A 24,069-nucleotide genomic window follows, 5' to 3' on the forward strand; every position below is an offset into this window, starting at 1 on the left:
ATTTTTGAGACGTGTGTAGAAGTGTGTAACCAAGCAACGCGACCGGCGCGGCGCAACTGTGGAGCGGACAGGACAGGGGCGCATTGACAGGAGAGGAAGGTGGACTTTAAAAAAGCAGCACACTTGATCACTTTTGCGTGTTTTTATCTGCGTGTGCTGAACCTTTAGAGGGAATTCAAGCGGATATTTTTTATTTATTTATATTTGAACAGGACATTATGACTTTCTCTGGCGCGCTGACACAATTCAGGACTGGCCCTTTGTATTTTTTTGACCAGGTGGGCTAATGATCGACTGTGCTGAGTGCTGTTTTAAAGAAACAAGACATTTTAATTTAATGTAATTTATCTCTCTGCAGCCAACAAAACGAAACAGGATTAAAGGGACGCGGTGCAACATTTTGCGTTTTGATGTGGCAAATGAAGGATCGCAGTTAGAAGATACAACACAAAGGTAATGCGGATAAATGAACCCCCCCTCAAATTATTCCACCTCATGTGTCTGATAATAACGTCTCTAATTTTTCTTGTAGTAATCAGGAGAATGACGGCGAAGAAGGTAAAAGTGATGAGCTCCCTCAGCGGCTGTCAGATGTTAAACCTGATACTCCATCTGCTGTCGGCGCTGCACTCACACACCAAAAGGACCAAGATCCGCTGGATGCGTACAAGCGAGCAGCCCCTCGGTTATTAAACGAGCTGGCTTGCCTGCTTTCACGACATAAGTGGACCGAAAAGGGCTGTATTCCTCACGGGATTGTGAATATTCTGAATTACTCCTGGCATGATCTGACTGCAGGGGTGGTGGTACCTCGAGGAGAGTCCCAAAGAGGCTCCCAAAAGTTGGATGAAGCTCGATCCAGTCAGGTGTCCGCCAACGACAAGAGGGAGGCAGCAGAGAGAGACTCGTGTGATGCGAGGAATGTGAGAAAACCACAAGTTAGCTCAAATCCACGCGTGAAAAAACGCAAACAGAATGACAACAAAGGTAAATGAATGACTCAGGTCACAAATACAAAAAGGTTGCCAGGTTGAGACAAATCCACTTGCATCCTCCTCATGCTTTGTCTTTCTTAGCTCCAGTTTTACCTCTCTAGAAAGAGAAATAGCAACATATTGATTTATTTACAACTGAATACTAGATGGTTTATGATTGTAAAATTGGGTTATTAGAAGGTTAGTAATAAATGTGCCTGCAGGTATAACATTAGTAAGTAACTGATGATGGATTTGTTCAATACAATAACCCATTATGTTGCAAATTAGTCACCAAAAAGTACATTTTAAACAAGTGCCTTTTAAAATATTAAGAAATTATTTATTAGCCTTCCCCTTAAAAATGTTTATTATAAGAAAATTACAGTATTATGCAGGTATAAATATATTAAATGTATAATAGGGCAGTTTCATGCTCCACCTTGTCATATTAATGCATGGAAGAGACAATAATCAGAGAGATAAGACTGCATTCAAAAATTTTACATGACCTTTGAAGATTGAACTTGAGCACAGCTTTGGTTGCAAGCTTGTGGAAGTGAGGGGGATTGGTTTACCAGATCGGACAAGGTAGCTGGTAGCTGATGTACACAGATGTACTGCTGTCTGTTAATCAGTTACAGAGCTACTGGGTTACATTAGGTTCCCTGATGTTACTGCAGTACGGTCAATGGATAATGTATATATATATTGACTGATAATCTCATTCCCTCAACAGATCAAAGCTCCACAGCTGTCAGTTTCTCTATCTTATCCAGCAGCCGTAAACATCCAGGTCAGACATGTCTCACTGTCAGCCACTGTTTCACCGTGGCGGCCCTGCTGTCTCAGCTGGATGTGATTTGTTTTCCAGGTTGGATCATCCAGCCAAAGCAGCCCTCCTGTGATGAACCTCAGTGGATCAGTTTGTGTCAGTGGGTGGTGGAGCGACTCCAGTTGGCAAGAAATCCTGAGTGTGTTGTTGACTTTTTCCTGCTGTATTTAGCCTATATAACAAAAGTGTGTCAAAACGTGGGGCTACGTTCCAGCATTTCTTGTCTAATATCAGATATAAATCCTGCTAGAACGGTCAGATTAATTTGTTGTTTGGTGGTTCCCTAACTTTTCATATAGTGACCTCATTATTCCAATTCTTTCTCCAAGGTCTTTGCCTCGGCTATACTCGCTGTTTAGTGCTTAATAACAAATGTTGTATGGTGAACAATACCTGATAATCATTAGCAGGTTAGCAGTGTTATTGTATGGCACTTTGGTCGAGGCTGAAATATCTCAACGGCCTGGTTGCACAGCAGACTTGACTGGTCAGAGCCAGAAAAAGACTTAGTTACAATGGCACAGTTCCATTTAGTGTCCAATTAACAGTGATAGTGAACCAACACGCACAAAAGCAGGACCTCCCTTGAGTGCAGCTATTATTAATACACCTGTGTAATACACAGGTGTATTATTAATACACCTGTGTATTAATAATTTCCTGCAACAAGTAATAACTCTGGTGACTCCTTGACATTTCCACTGCCACCCTGAGCCACCTGTTATTTCTGTTATTTCAACTATATGGATATATAGAGATAGTATAGTATACATATAGATATATGTCCACACTCATTCCCTAAAATTTTATGTTTCTGTTGGACTACTCGCATTAAAACTTGACTTATTTATTCATTTCTGACCAAATAACTCATTATATTTTGATTACTAATTTAATAACCCTAACCCTAAGTTAATATCTCAATTTTGGAGAATGACCATTTTTAGTGAATTATGATCTCAACATATCCTGACTAAATCTTACATTTGGTCTTCAGTTATTAATAGTTATATGTTTAATTTTGCAACTCTTGTTTTTGCAAGCATTAAAAAAATACTTAATATTCACACAGAAAATTACAAACAGCTGATCAGGACATCAACAAGCCGCTGATTCTTCGTCACTATGGTGATGCAAAGACACGACTGAACTCCAGGAGAGCGATGAGAAAGGCCCAGTCTGCCTCTCTGGTCAACGGGATGCCACAGATACCAGACGTGAAGCAGAAAGGTCCAGCTGGGCAGAAACTACACTACAAGATCAACGACGGCTCCTCGTTCATATAGTATCCTTCACATCATGTTTATTTAATACTGTTTTAATTCTAGTGGTTATCCAAGAAGCAGTGCAGTGTACAGTGTATGGGAAAGGTGTCAGTGCAGCTGAGCTTTTGACCTTTGACCCTGCCCTCTCAGTTACCCGTCTGGTTGTATGGCAGTAAGCCAGAGCCACTCAGCTCTGCCTTGTGGAGGCTTCTACACCAACGTGTTCAGTGACAGTGAGCGTCCCGTTATCCTAGCGACCATCACGGCATTTGGGCACGGTGCTGTTACTACACACCCTCTGAGGTGAGAATAAATTAACGATTAACTGTTCAGTTAAGTCATCATGAGGAGAAAGTCAGTCTGTGAAAACATGTTCATAATGTCTGTGGGGCTCTGGAGAGAGCCGGAGAAAGTTGATTATGGGAAATCCATACTAGGGACACAAAGTCATGATATCTCTGCCTCTGCTGCCTTGAGTTTGTCCATTTACAAACAAACAAAAGTCTCATGTGCGTTGCCCAACTTTGTGCAAGTCCATTAAATAACCCGGGAGTCTGTTTATCACACAGACACAAGATTGATGTTGATCTCACTTTGCAAAGAAAACATAAAAAATGGTGTCCTCCATCCCTATCTCTGTTTATGATTCATCTTTTAACGATATGTCAAATCTAATTCTTCTCTATCTGTTCCTTCAGCTCTGCCATTACAGCAGTGTGGGACCAGGACGGTGGATTCATATATGATGATTGTGGGAACATAACCAAGGAGTGGAGCTGGCAGAAAGGACGCACACCAAGAGAGAAGATTGTCATACAGGTGACGTTTGAGATATATATATATATAAAGATGCCTTCTTTCTTTGTGCAGTAAGCAAACAGAGTCACCCTGCATCAGTTAAATTATGAAAGAAGTTTCTCCCCTTGCAGTCAGATCTGCAGATGACAGTGTGCCAGTGTCTAAACTATTAACTCCGCAGCATGATGCACAAAGAACAGAGTTCATTTCCAGATAAGAGACATATTCAGTGACAAGGCTAGTCAGAGAGGACTAAGAATCTGCAGCGAGCCTGTCATGTGAGATAATCGTGAGATGTGCATATGGGAAATGTCACATTTCGGGGGGAAACAAAGCACAGCGTGTGAGATATAGCGCATGACTGATGAACCAAAACTAACTGCCTCTGACAGGACTGAGAGAGGTTTTATGGTTGATATACCACGCTGATTAGATGGCCATGGATGAATTTGCCACAATTTATGAGCACTCACGATGCTGCTGCCTATTCTTTTAAATTTTTTTTAAAGTTAAAGAAACCTGTAAATGTTTTTTCTCTCTTACAGTTGTCAGATTTAATCTCCGTGAGGCTGCTCAATGGTACTTCCTCCGTGCTCAGCTTCAGGTGTAACAACGAGAATGTTCAACTTCCTCTTTCTGCCCTGTCTAACATTAACCAATCGAGGGAAGCGGTGAGATTGAGATGAACAAGAAGATGACAGAATAAATGATTAGATTTATGATAAACAATTTTAAGTTGCTCTGCGTTGACAGCCTTGTTTGCAGACTTCAGGACGGTTTACCTCTTGTGCTGCTCAAGACCTCCAGTTGACAAGGAAGACAAAATCCCCTGCTGTGATCCTAGAGAGCAAGACAACACCTGTAAGTGTTTAACCCTGTAGGAGCCATGAAAGCATATGCTGTGTATATAGATAATCTTGTAGTTTATATTTGGGTTATTTTGGTCGTTATATTTTGTTTGCTTTGTTGTTGTTATTTTTGATATTATAGTAACTGGGTCACGGGAATAGGGGCGGTAACCTATAGTTAATATATTCACCTGTGTTTTGGCACGGCGGGTAGTAAGAACAAAGGGAGAGAGGGTGAGTGATTGGGAGGCCGTATTTTTTGTTGACCGCTGTTTTTCTTTGGCTCGCTGTGATTGATTTTTTCCATACTTTAAGCACGTTGTACAAAGTTGTGTTTTTTCTTCTTTAATAAAATCCTTAAATGCATTTTTTGATCTCAGCGGATATTTTGTTGGTACGGCGCGTCAGACAAGCTGCAACATCCCACGCTTAGCCTCTCAGCGACTGCTTTGGTTTTTAGTCGCTACAAACACCATATGCCTCAGTTAAGGGCATAAAATGGTCGAAACTATATAAAAAATCCATGTTACAACAATACATTTGATTTATTTTTGAGTTCTGAACAAACCTTCACTGTCACCGTCACTTTAGTTAAAAGAAGTTGCTAAATTCATTAATTGTTCTATATCATACCATGCGAGTAATGATGTATGGCATTCTGTGTGCTCCCAGGAGGTCCTCCAGATGGCCAACGAGGTGGAGGTGCTGGAGGAGCTGTCAGCACAGTGGAGAAGAGGAGGGCAGGTTGGCAGGGAGCTGAAGAGGCTTCAGCAGAGAGTACGAAACACTCTGGATGACTGGCTGGATTATTATCGTGTAGCCATCGGTACCTACCTGTGAACGCAGCCTGTCTGGCCTTTCTGTATGAGTAATGTGTGCTCAAACTGCAACCAGTGGGTGTGATGCACTGTACGCTATGAATTATTAAAGCATGTAGTGCAAATGAAGTAACACGGAGCAAATCTGACCTGGTGAGGTTGTTTAAATTAGTTCAATGGAGCAAAAAAAGTTACAGTATCACCTCATCTTGCAAACTCAACATTATTGAATAGTTCCATGAGGATCTTGTTCACGGTCACTCGTGTCACTCGTTGACTGTGTGCATTTCTCAGTGACCTCTTCCTCTCCTTTAGGGATCAAGTGTCCTGACATGGAGAGGATGCCAGATGTCCCACTGAGGACCAGGCTGAGGAGAGAGGTACAGTCAGCTGCTCTGCCCTCTCTGAACTCACCTGAGCGGGCTGATGTTAAACCAGTTCAGCCCAAGGAAGGCAGGAATGAGCTACAGAAGCTGCACAGACATCTTTCAGCACCGGCGGAAAGACCTCCGGAGGTCTACGTCAAGCCGCTAAGGTGCACACATTACACCAGTTTGACCAAAGTCCAGTGGGCCACTCCAACTATCTATCTATCTATCTATCTATCTATCTATCTATCTATCTATCTATCTATCTATCTATCTATCTATCTATCTATCTATCTATCTATCTATCTATTGCCTGAGCTCTGCTCTCTGCTCACGCAGATGTACAGTATGCTGCATTATGTAAGAACTATTAAAGGGCAGTTTCACTGTTTTGACCTGTATGTTGCCAGGACAGCAAAAAACAAAACAAAAGAGGAGCCCTCCATCACACAGATAGGACCTCTTCAGATTCATGGCAACATCAGACTCGAGTAAGACCGCCTTTGTATTACTGACATTAGAAAATCATTCAGACGTTATTGTGCAGAAAATGACATTTACTGCAGTTTTATGTGCACGAGTATATTTACAATGACAGCCTCCCTATCGCCTCCCCCTCCTTCCCTGCCAGATCAGTGATTATTCCAAACAGTCCGGATTCGCAGCCCTCTGCTGTCACCCGTTGTCCAGCCCCGCTGTCAGTCACCCCCTCCGCCCCCCTCACACAGTGCCCTGCTCTGCTGAGAGCTGCCATGCTGGGGGAGGGGGGACGCAGGAGATGCTGCTGCAGCGCTACACTCATGCCAGTGGTGACGGACCTGGAGTATGATGCCTTCGTTATGGGCCAGCCGCCATACAGTCAACAGATCCTGGTGGTGTGCGTGACTCTGCCACGCCAACCCGTCAACACGCATGCAGCGCCCCATCAGGACGTGCTGGAGCAGCTTTACAGGAGAAGGAACAAACACAGAACCACACCGTGTACTCAGGTGTGAATGCAAAAACACAATAATTAGCACAAAAAATGTGCATTATTTTGGTCAGCAAAGTATCATCTGGTTCAGTTTGTGCATCACTTGTTTGTTGTGTTGCTGGAGTTAAAATAACATCCAGTTTACATAATCAGCAACTGCACTCGTTGTGCAGAAATTCCTCTTCATACTGATTCACATTAAACAAGGACAACGCAGCTCTGCATAGACTACAAAACAAAGGGTCATTGAAAGACATACTATAGTCAGCAAGCTATTGTACAGTACGTATACCTCAGTAACAGGTTATGTTTTTTAATGTTTTTTTTTTATCTAGTGCCAGATGGATTCATTTCGCCTGGTGAGGTACGAGATGTCAACAGGGAAACCCGGTTGTGAAGTGGAGAACATCCTGCTGCAGCAGCGCCACAACGCCGCTCCTGGGATGGTTCTGGTTAGTAAACCCACTGCAGGCTTGGTAAACGATTCTGCTCAGTACATGTTTTCATGACTCCCACTGGGTGGCAGCAGCAGTGCTTGCCTGAAGCAGGAGAGGCGATAGCATTGGGGTTGAGGTGGAGTGAGGATCACTGTACTGTGCTGTCCTTTCCCAGAAACCCAGGCATTTATTATAAAAGTACTGTAGGCTGACAAGCAGTGAGGGATGACACTTCTTAATTACAAAAGGGAGCTTTAATTTTTAGTCCAAAGTCATTGATTTTTTTTTTTTTGCTGTAAGATGAAAAACCGCCTAGTCAGCCCATAAATCAAACAGAATGACTTTATTCACAGTGGCATGAAACAGTGTTTGCACTTGAAGACTTTAGGCCGAGAGGTCAGAAAGAACAGCTTATGACAGACACTGTAGGTTCCTCTCTTGTGAAACCTAAAAATGACCATGTGACTGGTATGACTTATGTTGTGAAAGATAGAATCAAAATGGTTGTGCAAACCACGGACGCTTTTTAAAATATCACAATGAAAACTGCGTCAGCCGTCAGATCGACGCCACCCCCTCCTCCCCACAACCCCGGTGAGGATAAGTGATTAAGGAAAATGGATGGACGGCTGAAACTGCAGATTTGTGACTGCGATTTTATTGCACATCTAATAAAAATTCTCTTTGTTAATGTGGCAGATGTACATCAGAGGGAAGCTGCTGTTTGTAGGCTACATATTCAGTGGTCACACTCACTCAGTCAGGGACCTTCAGAAGCAAATCTCCAAAACCAGGGGAGACTACAGATTAGGTCGGAGCCTCCCCTCAGACTACAAGTACAGGTACAATGTGATTTACTGTTATGAAACTGTATCATCTATGAGTTTGTATCCATAAATAAACTAAATGAAAGTAATATAGTCCGAGCACTGGTTACACTGAAATACATTTTAGACATTTAATTTCATTTACTGCTTTAATTCTACTCATAGCTTTCTGTCTTTACCTTGCAGTGATACAGTAAATACCCCCGCAGACACAGATGACCACATCTCACAAGATGCAACCCTAAAAAGAGGAGATGACATCACACTGACTTGTTCAGCAGAAAAGGAAAAGGTCATTGAGAAGTACGTGACAGAATTATACTTAATTCAAATGTATCTTGATGCGTTCTCAGGAATCTTTACCTAAATTGTCCCCCTGTCTGCATGTGTGTGTGTGTGTGATATGTGACTGAATTTCCCGTCTTCTTATCTGAACAGAAAAAACAGTCAAGTTCCTGAGGCATCACACAGGCGACAGAGAGGCTTTATTGTCAGACCAAAAAAAACGTCAGCACTTCCTCTTGTTCCTGTTATCACGCACTGAAAATACTCCATGGCTGTATCAATCCACTTGTAGTCTCCAAACTGCATCCACTTTAGTTGTTTTCTGAATAATGGACATTTTATCTTATATGAACATCCAACATCTGCATTTGTTATGTTTTTAGTAAGTGTGAGGATCTTTAATAAAAACACCAAACTATCTGCAGTGTGTGTTCTTGTCATTATCTTTCTATCCTGTCAGCAGGGCTGTTTCCTTAAAGAATGGCTGATTAATCAGCCTGGTGACAAAGTTACAACATGATGAAAGTTTCCGCTGATAACCGATCATAAAGTTGTTGTTTTTTTTTTTAAGTTTTACTTCCTCAATATATACATCAAATATAGCTTTCAAAGAATCAGCTGTTGCACACTCATATCTCTTCTTCTTCTTGTGTCTTAGTCATGTCAGCTGTGTTAATATTAGCAGTGATGATGATGTATGTGGAAAGATATGTGGTTAAGCGGCAGTGGAAAATTCCTGCGTAATGATGATCAATCAGAAGGTTTCAGACTACATAGTTTATACAACAACAACCTGAGATCAGAGTGTTCAGGAATTTGTCTGGCACACTTATGTACTTTGTGTTTTGATATACTTTTGTGGCTCCCGAGGACCCCTAGTGGACTTTTTATAGAAACAAGAAGGAAGCTCAATGGTTCATACCAGAGGCAGCAGTGCGGCTCCACTGAGAATAAACTGTGCGTCGCAGGATCAAGCGTTTAATCGGACACAGGAGTAAAAGAAATGTCGTTTTTTTCACAGATAACTTATTTTGGATCGACTTCTTGAAATGTATCCGACCACAGAATATGATCAGTCTCCGCTGCATTGATTTATAAGAATTGACAAAGGAGAAACGAAGTGAAGCCACCATGAGCTCAGGTAAGTGTTTGGAAACTTGTTGATTTATTTTTTTAGTGTTTAGTGTTAGCGCGGTCATTACTGAGCAAATCAATTACAAATAAGGACATTTACTTCATATATAAGCATGTTTTTATTTCTTATTTATGATAATGCGGATAAACATGAGAAAGACAATGGTGCAGGGCGTCTAGCTGAAGCTAATTTGCTGCTCCAAATCTGGTTATGCTTTTAAATATATATATATATATAAAGTTAAAACAGCAAATAAGTTGTGTGTTTGTGATTTTTATAGTATTTGCGACACATAGGCTGAATATCTCATTGTCATTTATGTCATTTAACTTGTGTGTCACTCGTGTACATGTCACTCATGTCAGACTGAGGTTACTTGTATCCAGAAAACTCCAAATCAAACTTCAGCACAAAGTTTTTTATATATTTGTTGAGTGTCAAACTGTGGCTTGCTGAATGAGGAAATACATGATTTGCTGAGAGGGAAAAAAGCACGTCAGCATGTTAGTGTTTTGTCCATCATACAAAGATTTGAAGGCACCAGTTCAGCCAGATGTACCAGTGTGCGTGACTCTTTTCCAGCCCCCTCCTCCATTTATTGCCCTCTCTTCATCTCCCATCTGCTCCTCCTCCTCCTCCTCCTCTGCCTGTTGACATGGACCATTAGTCGGATTACTGTGCTGTTGCGTGGAGTGGCAAACAAACACCATGTGATATTTGAACCCCCCTCCTGGATGGGTTTAGCATGTTAGAGTAGTTTTACACTAAGCTGTCATTAGGTTAGGATCGGTGCAACAGTTAAAGAGTAAACTCTCATCAGGGCAGCATTTACCAGTGAAAATGCATCAAATGTGACTTCTGGATATTCAGTCTGTACAAGAAGCTCTGGGGATAACTTCTAAACACATAATCTAAAGTGTATGTCTTTCTGTTTTTCTCTCCTCAGGCATGCACAAGCCACCTGTGGCCCCAAAACCAAAGCTGGCCCTGCCCCAGAGGCCAACTCTGTCTACCTCAACCCCGAGAAGAGAGGGCCCCTCGCTTCCTTCCCCTTGCACACCGAGGAGGGTTAAACCAGCACTGGCCCCCAAACCTTGCCTCTCCAAACTCATCACTGCCGCAGATTCTCAACGTGTCGCTTCAAAGAGTCTTCACCAAACATCTGTAACAGAAACCCAGAAGACCGAAGGTCTTTTTAACACTCAAAATGGAATACAGCAAGAGAACAAAAAGCCAGACTGGGATTATATTATTCCTATTTGTCTGTGTAGTAATGAAAACTGCGTGTGCGTCAAGAACACAGACTTGAAAATGCTGCACAAGGGTAAAACTGAAGAAAACACAAAGCTTCCCCCTACATCTCAAGGTACTGTGGATAACGGAGGAGAGAAAATGATCACTGCTCTCACTAATACCCACCTCACAAACCATACGCCTCTCCAAGAAACGTTACCTTTAGACAAACATCTCAACGCAAACATGAATACGGTGACTGGTAGGCCGTCCCTTCCTCACCGAACATGGAGTGATGAGGCAAATGGTAACGTAGTACCTCAGAGTGCACCTGGGCAAGAACAAAAGGAAGATGCTCTTGGCTCCGAACATGTGTCTTGTGTGCTCCAACGCAAACCAGTTCCAGGTATCCCCAGGAAGCCCGTCCCTGTCCCTGTACCACGGAAACCCAGGATGGCTGTGCTTGTCCGTCAGGAAAAGGTGGAGGAAGATAGGGAAAAGATTGTAAGCCAGGATGGGAGGGATATGAACGTCAAAGAGGTGAAGGTGTCATCGGAGGGGAAGGGCAGCTCATCATTGTCTGTTAGCGTACCTGTTGAAAAGCAAACAATTTTTCTGTCTGCGAGAAAAGCCTGTCCTATGCCAGCCCCTCCGCCCAGGAAAAAGCCTTTTCTATCTGCACCTGAAAAAGCTCCGACCTCTGCTCCACAGACACTCCCAGAGGATGTGGAGGAGGAAGACCTGGGTTTGGATAGCAGCATCCACGACATGGAGGTATCAGTTGATAAAGAGGATGAAGAGGTGGAGAAGGAGAAGGAAGGAAGACATGATCAGGAGGAAGTCTACACTGACTTCACACATAGTACTCCAAGCTCACTCAATCAGTCAGAGCTCAGCCAGCCTCCTGCCATCAGTGCGGTAGCTGAGGATGCGGTGGTCAAGGTAACTCCGAAAAAGCCCGAGAGACACAGCAGCCCGATGGCTTGGATGCAGAAGAGCGAATCCTCTGAGGAGACAGAAGAAGGGGACAAAGAAAAAAGACATACCTTTCCTCTAAAAGATTGTGTTTTGAGGGAGCTTCCTTCGCCTCCAGCCGAAAAAACAAGCAGAAAAATCTTTGGAGGCATCAAGCCTTCACGGCCCAGTCTAGGCAAACAGAGAGCCAAGTCGTTCTCAGGTGCTGACCTCCTTCGCTCTGAAGGACAGAAGAGAAACTCTTTTCGGAAGCTGCTGGACTTGAAGCTCTCGGTGAAAATACTTCCTAAGCTGATAGTAAAAGGAAGCCAGAGCTCAGAGTGTGTTGCGAATGATAATGAACAAAGTGTGGACAGGGACCAAGATGGATGTCAGGAGTATTTCAAGCCTGAACGTAAATTCTCCTGCCCGCTGATTGGGGTGGAGCAAAGCGTGGACGGAGATGAGTTTTCTTTTGGAGGAGAAGATGATATTTACTATGAGAACATCCCTCATTATGAGGAGATACCAGACTACATAAATGTGCATGTGGGAGAGGCAGTGACACCCCCTCGGGCCTCTTTCACGGAGCCATCAACCTGGCAGAGCACAATGTATAATGATGAGGGCATTTACGAGGAGCAGGAGCCATATATGTCCTTTGAGAGAAACACTGGACACGCACAGTGTCAGACACCAACAGACTGTGACAGGTAGATCTTTAATTTCTGTCTTGATTACTTTTAACACCTCACATTCTGTTCTTACCCGTAATTATTTTTTACATCAGGTGATTCACCTAGATTCCGGAGACAGGTGCAAGAAACCAGCTGAGTCTCCCTTTTAAAACCACTAATCTGTAAAAGATCTAGTTAATTACAGAGACTCGTTATCATATGTAAAAAGGGGAAGATCACAGACAAGCAAGCACACTGTGTCTATTGTTACAGATTCTTGTCAGGGGAGTTTGGCAGGTACACGTGTGCTTGTCTTTTAGGTGTTGATGGATAATGATATATATTTACACGAGACAACCTTCGACCTAGATTCTGACTGATTTTTATTTTATTTTTGGGTCACATACACAAAGTGCCCAGCCCTCACGTGTTTACAAGACACCAAATATACAGCTGTAGTGGCCATACATTTCACGCATATTACGAAATTACAGATTATTTTACAGCTCAGCCTTCTCTCCCAAAATGAAAAAGGACCCTTCCTGAAACGCAACTCAGGTTTTTCATAATTATCCAGCCTTCTTTTTGCATAAATGTGGGACCTTGCACCAAAAAGTACATCCCTTTCTTCATCAAGAAGTATATAGCCTTGTGTTAGCAGCTTAACAGTGCTAAAAAGGCACTTAACTCTAAGCGATTCACTCCTTAAACATATATTTTTTAAAGTTATCTTGGGTATTATCTAGTCATGAAGAATATCTTTGTTAGCTTTGCAGAGCAGAGTAGCTCCCAGGAATGTGAACAATTATTTTCCTGCTAAAATTGTGTCTAGGACAGCCAGTTTGGTGCTTAATAGGCTCAAATTGAACTTTTAGTATGTTTATATATTGTTTGTAATGATCCTTTTATGCAAAGAACTCATATGTTATGCTGTGTTGTGAACGAGCAGAAGTCAGTTGGAGAAATAGGATTATTGTTTGTGTAACTGTGCCCTTGCACAGCTTGGATCAAACTGTGCAACAGTCACGTGTTAAAACCATGTCGAGCAGCTCACAAACACACCAGTCATATTTTAATGCAGCAGATTTTGTAAACCTGCCACAATGTGTAAACCCAACAGACTCCAGCCTGTTGGGTTTGCTGCTTCGCCTTGGCTTATTTCTTCATTTTTATTCAGGGAGGTGCCGTTGTTTCACATTTAGTGCTCCCTCAGGGAATTGTGGCATTTTAGATATGCAGTTTCTCTTCAGGGCAGTTTTCTCTTAGCTACCCGCATGTAGTCATTTTAAAGCTGCAAGGTTAGATAAGCAAAATGTGTGATGATTAGTGGTTTTGTGACTGATTTGGCCATCCTTCTGTTTTTGTTGGACCTGGCAGAATTTTAGATAAACTGCAGCTCTGGGGCCCCCGGGGTCAGGCAGCTGGACCTCGTGTTCTGTGACAGTGTTGATAATTATTACCAAATGTTTGTTTGTTTTTCTCTCCCTTTCTTGTGCATTCTTTCCTCCCACTTGATCGGAACAGGAAATGTTCAAATACTGCAGACACTGGTGGTTTTATTTCACACCTCATCTCGTCTATAAATAACGTCCTCACTTACTTACAAACATTACATACAAATCATGCTGCATGTGAATGACCAAATGTGTGCTGCATTCACAGAGTTTTTGATAAATGCCTGCAGCTGCTTCTCTATGTCCAAAACACCTGTACAGTGTGTTCATGCCACTAACATCTTTAACTCTTTTGACAGGAGCTCTGTCGACGAGGAGGTGGCACCTCTGGATGATGGTGTCTCAGATGATGATGTATTGGCCAACACCTCAGATGAGGAGAACGACAGCAGCTCCATTTCAAGTAAAGGCGACCCTGAGCAGCCAGAGGAGAGTCAGGTGAAAAGCAGATTTATTGCTTTAGTGCCTGGAAGTGTTTAGAAATACTTCCTGGATTCATCTCGCAGGGTTTGTTCTTGGCAAGGCTTTAAAGATAACTTTTTATTTTTTTTTGGTCTCATGAGGAAGAACTTTTGTTCCTTTTGACACTCTGTGACCTCTATTTATCTAAATACATTATGATGCGCAGCATTTATCTGTTGTGAACTGTAGCAAACGCAGTGATTTATTATAGCGCATTGTAATTCTAAGGCTGTTTTTGCACCTTTTTTTTCTTAGACGAAGAGTGGACAAAAGAAGAGCAAGATTCACCACATCGCCACAGAGATTATGACCTCTGAGAGTGTGTAAGAGTCTTCATTTGTTTTTCAGATATGTTATGAGAAAAGTATTTTATTTCTGACATTTAGGGGTTTTTCAGCCATGGGCGTAGTTTTGGTTTTATTTTCCCAGGTTTTTGAATATGCTTCAAGTTCATTTGAGTTGAAAGTGATGTCGTTTGTGATGCTCACCACATGACATCAGCAGCATCTCATCTCTCTAGAGAGATTACACTGGATAATCCTCATACATCGCTATCGACAGGTTGCACAGGGACTATTTGTTAATGAAAACTTGGAACAAGGTCTGCATGCTTCCCTTGGCAAATAAAACCAAAACTATCACAAATGATTAGAGCTAAATGAATGGGTGTAGTGACTCTATAACTATACTCATCCATGGTAACCTCTTTAACTTTTCTAATGCTTTGTTTTCCTAGGTTTGTAGATGTCCTGAAGTTGCTTCATGTTGTAAGTACTTCTACACATCACCCTTTGCTACCATGTTTGCTGCCTGCACTGATGTTATTCTGTGAATATTGTATCCAGTGCTAGTCTACTGTTTGAGCCCACATTCTCCATGTGTGTTTGATTATGCTTGTCACTGGGGCACACCCCATGCAGGATAAGACTGTGTGTAGACCAGACTCCCCACAGTCTCGCCCGCACGGCTCACATTCCTCACAGTTTTCCCCCCACACTTTCATTAGCAGTGTGATCCGACGGTAACACTACACTAGTCTGTACTTAAATATTGTCTCGTTGTGGTGTTTTGATACATTTAATCTGAAGCTGCTAAAATTATATGATGATCTTGTTTAACTGCTGAACTTCCCAGAATATCTGTGTTGAGAAACAACGTCAGAAGGCACGCCCTAGAGTAACGCTAGTATTTGTATCTATTGTCAGACCAGTGTAACTATGGCTGACTTTAGATTTCTCTCTCTCTAAACTAATATTTCTTTCTGAATGGTTAAACTTGCTGGCTGTCACTGAGAGGGCAAAGACGCAATGCTCGTTTAGATATGGGTGAAAGAGGACACACTTCAGATCTTTTCTGGGAGACATCCATAGTATTGTGCCAGTGCCAGATATTGAAATATAGAGCATGAGAGAGAAGAACCATGCCTCCTCACCAGATCACACCTGGTCAAAGATTGTGTGAAATCAGCGTGCTTCTCAGATTTTCAGCTTTGGAAAGTGATCAGTGTCTGGCAATTACTATAACTTTCCAAAACCGACAATCCGGCTTTCACACCCACTTCACGCAGCAATTACCCAGCTGTGCATCATTGAGAAAGCAGAAATGTAACTTCTTCTTTATGCTCTTTTATACAACTATCTTTGTTTTTGTTTTTTAGTGCAAAACTGTAAATGCTTTACAGGAATGATTGCCCCCAAGTGTGCAAAGTTCTCAAAGTTAACTCCCATCCAATTTAGGAATCTGAAATCTTTTGTTTGTCTAATCACTGTGTTTGATGCCTTAGATGTCACATAAACCTTTGTAAACCAGTGTTTGCAGTGCTGGTCAGAAAGATATTTTTCTGTTTCTTTATTTTCACCAGAGAGGATGAGTATGAACAGTCATATGAGCAGATGTTTGGTTAGAAACAAGGTTGTAGTAGTACTGAGTCATCACTGCTGGGAACAGACAGGAAGTGCTTGTGTCTCCATAGACGATAGAGAAATGGAGTCCAGTAATGAGAAACAGCTAGAGCAAGTTCAAAAGAACATTAAGGTGACTCCATCTGTACCAGGCACTCTGCCAGCTTTCCACAAAGATATGCCGTACTATTTGTTGTGTGTCTTTTATCTGGGTTATCAGTTCAGCCATATTTTCAGAAATGCTGTTTGTGTTATGTTTGTGTTTACTGTTATTTTAAGGTAAATCCCTGTTGTCTCGTAAATGTTTTCCACTAACGGAAAGATAAAGCAGCTTTGAGTTTTAGCTCGATGAAAATGCACAAACTGAGTTCAAAGAATCTCCTTTTTAAGCCTAGAAAAAAAAGATCACAAACATGACGTTACTAACAAATGCTGATTCAGTGTTATCTTTTCTCATCTAATCTAATCAAACATTCATATTTATTATGAATTCTTCTCCAAGTCCTTTTCCACATGACACTCCTCCTTCGACATCAACTGTTCACACATGTTAACCACACGACTTCTCTACTGAGGGCTCATCTGTAAGCAGTTTTATATGCCATGTGTCCCAATAAACCACCAAAAAACTCCACATCATCAGAAAAAGAAGCAAATCAACACCCTCGGGCTCTCTGCTTTGGGTTTTTTTTAGTCCTGATTCACTATATCCTGGAAATGTAAGAATCTTTAATGCAAATCAGGTGTGTGTGTAGGATGTGGCTCAGCAGTATTTCTTTCTTTATCTTTTATACATAAGATTCCTGGAGCTTTTTTAATTTGTAGTTTTGTTTTTGGGACCAAATCACCAGCATGATTTCCAGAGCAGACAACCTTTAAACCTTTATTTATATTTAGTCTTGTAGTCTGTGTTTTTCTTGGACACTACTGTGATCACATTTTCACCAAACAACAAATACAATTTAAAACAATTGAATTTATTACACCATCTGACTGTTTATCTTCATCTTTTATTTATATTGTCTGACCTACAGGACTTTCGTGATGCAGTGTCCAAAGCGTCTGCTCAGAGTGGGAAGCCTGTGATTGAGGAGCGAGTCCTAAACCAGATCCTGTACTCCCTTCCACAACTCTATGAACTCAATGAAAACCTGCTCAAAGAGCTGAAGGAGAGAGTGGCCAAATGGTACGTTAAAAAAAAAAAAAAGTGCTTTTACATTTTTATGTTTTTAACGGTTTTTGGTTAGAAGACTTTGTTACATGTAAGATAAATCTTCATGTCAGTACATACAATAATATTGCAGACAACTGTGTGCTTCTAGTTCTGTGTTAACTGTTTCGTAAAGGTGCTTTCCTGTTACAAAATCAGAAAAGCGAGGTCTCTAAAGAAATGGTTCTTCAAGTTTGGAGTGGAAAAACTTTCACCACAACCCTATCGCAACAAATTTTGGACACATAGAACAAAGGCTTACTCCCCGCAGTCCAGTATGGCTGGGAAAGCTACTCAATCCAACCACTGCTACCCTATTTTTTTCTATGAGTTGCATTCCTTAGTCTCTCCTGATGCTTATCTTTTGCACGTGTTACTGTATGTCTAGTTCATGTCATCATTCTTTGTTATGTCTACAGGGAGGAGAATGCCCAGGTAGCAGACATTTTCCTGAAGAAGGGGCCCTATCTAAAGATGTACTCCACTTACATCCGTGAGTTCGACAGGAATGTGGCTCTACTGGAAGAGCAGACTAAGAGGAACCCGGCATTTGGTGCAGTGGTACGGGAATTTGAGGTAATGAGGCTTGCTTGACCTGTTTTCTCTGTGGGGGCGTGTTTGGGTCATTGTTTATTCATGTGTAGAGGATGTGTTCCTGAGTTTGTTCCTGAACAAGTGTGTCAGTTGTAATATGTGTCTTTTCTTTTTGTCCAAGGCCAGTCCACGCTGTGCCAACTTGGCTCTAAAACATTACTTACTGAAGCCTGTTCAGAGGATTCCTCAGTATCAGCTGCTGCTCACAGGTACATCTGCAAAAGAGTATTTTTCACAGAATTATAGGAATAACTCATCATCAGTTACATTTCTTGACATAGTATGTGTACGTCAAAGTCATGTTTCACTTCTTCATCGTGGTCATGGACTCCTGAATTTTGCACGCCCTGTAATGTCTCATTATAAGCATCATGCTGCCCTCTGGTGTCCAGAAAAATAAAAATAGTTTGGAATTCCTGTCTTGCCTCTTCAATCCTCCTATAATAAGATTTTTGAAGTGCAGCCCAAATCAGATTTGGTGACATAACATAAGCTTTAACATGAGTGAGCTTGAGTGAGGGGCTGATCCCTCTGCGAATGTGAAAAATGTTCCTTGCGTCACTCTTGTATTATGTAAGCACCTGCAGACTATATTATCCAGGATTTTAATTTCAGATAACGTTCCAGGAATTTACTGCACAACACTGAACAGCTTGTTTTCTCAGACTGCTGGTCCTGACTCTTAAATGTTTGTGTTTCAGACTATCTTAAAAACCTTTCTGGAGACTCAGACGATTACAAAGACACACAAGGTAAACCAGGATACTGTCTAGTCACCTGATGTTGTCAGTGGAATGCAAACACTGTATGTCATGTTTACCTTTTCACGTTTTCTCCATGCAGATGCCCTTGTAATAGTAAAAGAGGTGGCCAATCATGCCAACGACATCATGAAACAAGGGGTAAGAGCCGATGAGAAATCAGGCATCTAGTCTGTCTGTCTATGCACATGTTGATAAAGTGCTCCATCCACGTTGCTGATGTCCATTTTTTCCCCTCTCAGGATAATTTTCAGAAGCTGATCCAGGTGCAGTGCAGTCTGAATGGCCACCATGAGATAGTCCAACCTGGCCGGGTAAGACGTCTTTTAAATGTAAACCATTTCTAAGTGTACCCACAATTAGATTTTGTTACATTAATAAAACTGCACTTCATTTATACTGATCACCAACGTCTATCATAATAAAGTCGATTGGTGCTTGGAAAAGTGGGTATAATCTTAATTTATGCCACTGAATTCTCTTAAAGCAGTGATCCAGCATAGGATAAACACACGTTATAAACACTGACATGTAAGACTAGTCTTGTATATTTAGTTAACCAATGGGGCAGTAGTGTTTGAACATTGTCACTTCCGCTGCTTGATCTCACAGATAAGATTTTCACCCACAGACGGTTGAGACAACCACATAATGCATGCACGACAACTATATCATAACTTCATCATCTGAGGCAAAAATATTGAAATTGTAGAACACTGCTTAATGATGTCCATCAAAGGGGATTTAGACGTCAGTATACCCAATGCAAACTGACAAATATAAAACTGGTTATACTCTGTATACTTATGTATATCCTGCAAGACAACACTGGATCTTCCTAAGCAGGTGGAGTTTTTCCAGTTGTCATTGAGTAGGAGTAAATTTCTGTTTTTCTCTTTAACTTGAAAGACTTCTTCTTTTGTGCCGTCTTAAAAGCTTCACTTCAGGGTTCAGACTTTGTAGTAGCAGCTAATAAAACAGTGTCCCTTTTAAGGATGAACTCAAAACTCAGGTTCACCATTTATTAAGACGAATTTATGACTGCTGTGTCTTGAATGTTGACTCCACCTTCACTTATTAAAATGTAAAGCTTCTTGTCATTATGATGAAATCCAGTTTTGCAAGAATTACTATAATGAAGGAAATTACATTAGCAGAACTGCTGCACTGTTCTCTGTAAATTTGCTTCATTTTCCGCTGACTGACATTTTAAAGTACATTGACTCAAACACGTGAAACTTAATGTGTTATGTATTATGACATTTTTGTGCTCCAGATCTTCCTGAAAGAGGGTATTTTAAAGAAGCTGTCTAGGAAGGTCATGCAGCCCAGGATGTTCTTCCTGGTACGGTAAAACCTCTCTCTTCCTTCTCTTATTTCATTATCTCTCTTTTATAACACAATCATGGTAATGCTGCAGTGGTCTGCCTAAACCAATCTCCTGCTGTCTATTAGTTCAAAGTGCATTCTGTAAAGCTTTGATTGTGATCAGATGCAAGTACTGAGACAAGAGATGCTCATCCTGGCTTCCTTTCAAAGTCAGTCATACATCTAACAGGACTCCTGTGCTCTTAGATCAGAGACTCTTTGGTGATCGAGTCATCAAAGCATTAGCAGGCTCATGAGACCAAAAAATATCTTAAATCGTTCTCATCAATATTTCCTGAGCTCCTTTTGTAGTGAATTATAATCTTCAGTGAAATTAAATGATGTTTCTTTGTCAATTCTCCTTTTAGTTTAACGACACATTGCTGTACACCACCCCTGTTCAGTCAGGCCAGTACAAGTTAAACAACATGCTGTCTCTGGCTGGGATGAAGGTGAGAACTTCACTTAATTGTCAACAATCAACAAGATATGTTACACGCCGTCATCACTGCTTACAATGAAAATAATTACAGGTTAGCAAACCAAGCCAAGAGGCCTATCAGAATGAGCTGAACATTGAGAGCGTGGAGCGCTCCTTCATTCTCTCAGCGAGGTAATGATCAGAAACAAAAATATCTCTCTGGTATTATAAGAACTTGTCTTGTTTCATGTCATTTCATAACTTCCTGTGTTAGTCATGTGTTGCATAGGTCTGTAAATACTGTGCAAGTGTTAACTCACACTTTCTCTGCAGTTCAGCCACAGAGCGAGATGAATGGCTTGAGGCCATATCCAGCGCGATCAGTGACTACACCAGAAAGAAGATCAGTTTCATACCTGGCAAATCTCTCGAAGAGGTCAGATAACAACTTGAACCACATACATTTCCTGTTTACGGTCTCTGAGCCTGTGTTATGATGACAACAACACAAACAAGTTTATTTTATTCTTTGTGCATGACAAATGAGTTTTAAACACAGTTTTCTCATCTCAGGCAGAGCAGGGTGATTGTGGGGATGGAGCTCCTTTGGGATCCAAAGCCCCTATATGGATTCCTGACCCACGGACCACCATGTGTATGATCTGCACCTGTGAGTTCACCCTAACATGGAGGCGACACCACTGTCGTGCATGTGGAAAGGTGAGGTGACAAAGTGGTTAGATTTCTTAAAAAAACAAATATAGTCTGAAATATTCTTCTTATTCGGAGTAACTAATTAAAAATCAATTACATAGTAGATTAAAAAAATAAGCATGCTGAAATCTATTATTATACAAAATAAGGAGAAAAAAATATAATCCCTTTAGGTGGTGTGCCAGTCTTGTTCCTCCAACAAACACTGCCTTGAATACCTAAAGAACCAGTTAGCACGAGTGTGTGACCAGTGTTACCCTGTTCTTCAGCAACAGAAAAGTAAGTCTGGCTTTCTTCCACATCATTGTTTGCCATCTGATATGGAGTCATCCCCATATTTTTATGTTGTCTAAGGCAGATTATATTTACTCTGCATTAAACAAACTACACCTTCCACATTTGTTTCATTTCATCAGGTAAGCAAGCCCTATCAGCAGGTGTATCCCCTGGGAACAAAGCTACCTTTGCTTTCTCAAGGAAGCATAAGAAGATACCTGCAGCACTCAAAGAGGTGAATGATGCTTTGTTCTGTTTAAGATGCACTGTGGTGCACTGATAAAGAACCTTGTGACTCATCAGATACTTTACATGTCTCAGGTGTCAGCGAACACAGACTCTTCAATGAGCGGCTATCTGCAGAGGTCAAAGGCCAATAAGAAGCAGGGGAAGAGATTGTGGTTTGTCATCAAAGACAAGGTCCTGTACACGTACGCTGCAAGTGAGGTAAGGTCTCTTACTTGTATCAAAGTGTCATGTTATTACTTGACATAAGTTGATTTCATGCCAATCTAACATCTGTTTTTTATTGTGCTTTCATGCAGGATGTCGCAGCCTTAGAGAGTCAACCCCTCTTAGGGTTCGTGTTGAAAGTTGATCCATTACAGAAGATGCAGCTTAAGCTTTACCACAAAAACACACTTTACTACATTTTTAAAGCTGATGACGTCCAAACAGCACAGAGGTACAGTATCAAGAGGAGACATATTTATTGTTATATATCGTGGCAGCAAAATTATACTGATAATAACTTATTTTTTATGTTTTTGACAGATGGATCGAGTCATTCAAAGAAGCCACAGTACTTTAACGCTGACTATCAACACTTTTTTTTTCTTTTTTACCTCAGTGCTCTCTGAATTCTGCATCTGGAGACACCTTGTTAGTTGCACTAAAACAAAATCCAAATATATTATTTTACTGCTTTCATCAGACATACTGATGTTACCTTTTACATTGTTTTAAGAGCACTCCCCTTCTGGCAGAATCATGCCACAATCATCTGTAGCTTATTTAGATGGTTATGCTTTAATTTTTATCACTTTTTATTTTTTTCAGTAACCTGCTTGTATCTCTGTAGTTTTACAATGAATACTATCATAATATTTTGATCTACATTTACCAGTTTACTTGCAGAGGTCAAAGCAAATCATATTTCTAGTTGTTTGGGAATAATTACTTTATGTCAAACTAGTGAAGTTGGCTGCAGAAGACACAATGTGCACTCTTCATGCTTGTGTAACACATACCACGTTTTAAGCTTTTATGTAATTTTGGAGACTAACTTAGTTTAATGGTGTATTGGGGGAATATTCACTGTTTAACCATAACTGTACCATAATGTGTATTGCACTTAAGTAACTCAAATAGTTGTACTGTACATATATCATATCCATATACAAACATCCTCTGTAAATATAGATAATTGTAAATTAAATGTACTCGAATTTCCATGAATCTCAAGTTTATGTTTGTTTTACTGTTTCGTTTTTGTCAACTGGACAAATAGAGGAAATGCTGCAAAGATTAGATGCAACATTACTGTCACCGCACAAAGTGCAAGTATACTTAGACATAACAAAATGCAGTTTAGCATCTAACCAAAAGTACAAAAAGGGAGTAAAGTGCAGATTGTATTCATATGTTTAAGGATATATACATAATAGTGCAGATATAAATATGAATTATGTTATATATACAGTATTACCAGTACAGACAGATTGAAATAAATACACTAAGATATTACAGCTTGCGTAGCAGCACAAATACAGTATAAATGTAATTATTGGCCTTTTAAAATGGTCAGCAAAGGTGGAAATAAGTAACATAAGTACTCATTGTGCTATAACTAAAGACATTTCTGAGTAGATGATGTTTTAACTGAAAAGTGGGGCAGAGTGTTTATTGTTTTAACAGTTTTAACATTGAAATCTGCAGTTTTCTGAGCTCTGAAGTCACATTACATCCAAAAATGTGGCCCATTTTCCCCCTTAGTAAGATATAGTGACACCACACTGACTGCCACAGTTATTTCATCACTCTTGTGCTGAAAAAACTGAATTGAGAGGGAGGGAAAATGACATTTGTTGACAGGTTAACAATCCACCGGGGGGAAGGCTATGAAGCGCGGCTACCCGGCTGCGCATGTGCTATAACTGAAGACATTTCTGAGTAGATGATGTTTTTACTGAAATGTGGGGAAGATTATTGTTTTAACAGTTTTAACATTGAAATCTGCAGTTTTCTGAGCTCTGAAGTCACATTACATCCAAAAATATGTCCCATTTTCCCCCCTTTTAGAAAATATAGTGACACCACACTGACTGCCACAGTTATTTCATCAGACTCTTTGGTTGTCTTGAAGTTCACGGCTCTGATGGTGATCGAGTCATCAAAGCATTAGCAGGCTCATGAGACCAAAAAATATCTTAAATCGTTCTCATCAATATTTCCTGAGCTCCTCTGTAGTGATTTATAATC

At 40.9% G+C, this 24,069-nt stretch overlaps 2 protein-coding genes across 5 annotated transcripts; both read left to right on the top strand.

Annotated features, from left to right (window-relative positions):
- Window positions 1-31: 31 nt before the first annotated feature.
- Window positions 32-8,831, top strand: LOC104940634 (uncharacterized protein C3orf20). Of its 4 annotated transcripts, XM_027272950.1 has the most exons (19): window positions 32-99; window positions 213-278; window positions 359-453; window positions 533-987; window positions 1,714-1,770; window positions 1,849-1,948; window positions 2,882-3,094; window positions 3,225-3,377; window positions 3,773-3,893; window positions 4,418-4,543; window positions 4,626-4,733; window positions 5,393-5,546; window positions 5,854-6,073; window positions 6,317-6,397; window positions 6,538-6,895; window positions 7,215-7,331; window positions 8,016-8,158; window positions 8,330-8,446; window positions 8,582-8,831. In XM_027272950.1, exons 2-19 carry the CDS (start codon window positions 219-221, stop codon window positions 8,685-8,687), a joined length of 2,784 nt encoding a protein of 927 aa, XP_027128751.1. In that variant the 5' UTR covers window positions 32-99; window positions 213-218; the 3' UTR covers window positions 8,688-8,831. The 4 variants fall into 4 exon arrangements, with proteins under 4 accessions (XP_027128751.1, XP_027128753.1, XP_027128752.1 ...); XM_027272952.1 differs by having other exon boundaries at window positions 61-278; window positions 8,330-8,435; XM_027272951.1 differs by having other exon boundaries at window positions 61-278; window positions 4,638-4,733.
- A 331-nt stretch (window positions 8,832-9,162) lies between these two features.
- LOC104940633 (FYVE, RhoGEF and PH domain-containing protein 6) lies at window positions 9,163-23,040 on the top strand. Its single transcript, XM_010757287.3, has 21 exons — window positions 9,163-9,569; window positions 10,510-12,463; window positions 14,181-14,319; window positions 14,599-14,666; window positions 15,080-15,110; window positions 17,279-17,430; window positions 17,874-18,030; window positions 18,170-18,257; window positions 18,750-18,800; window positions 18,892-18,950; window positions 19,052-19,123; window positions 20,086-20,154; window positions 20,546-20,629; window positions 20,711-20,790; window positions 20,932-21,034; window positions 21,172-21,318; window positions 21,486-21,591; window positions 21,729-21,823; window positions 21,910-22,035; window positions 22,134-22,273; window positions 22,363-23,040. Exons 1-21 carry the CDS (start codon window positions 9,560-9,562, stop codon window positions 22,397-22,399), a joined length of 3,768 nt encoding a protein of 1,255 aa, XP_010755589.3. The 5' UTR covers window positions 9,163-9,559; the 3' UTR covers window positions 22,400-23,040.
- Window positions 23,041-24,069: the final 1,029 nt, after the last annotated feature.

The sequence above is a fragment of the Larimichthys crocea genome, chromosome XXI, assembly GCF_000972845.2.
Source record: "Larimichthys crocea isolate SSNF chromosome XXI, L_crocea_2.0, whole genome shotgun sequence".
Taxonomy (NCBI): Eukaryota; Metazoa; Chordata; class Actinopteri; family Sciaenidae; genus Larimichthys; species Larimichthys crocea.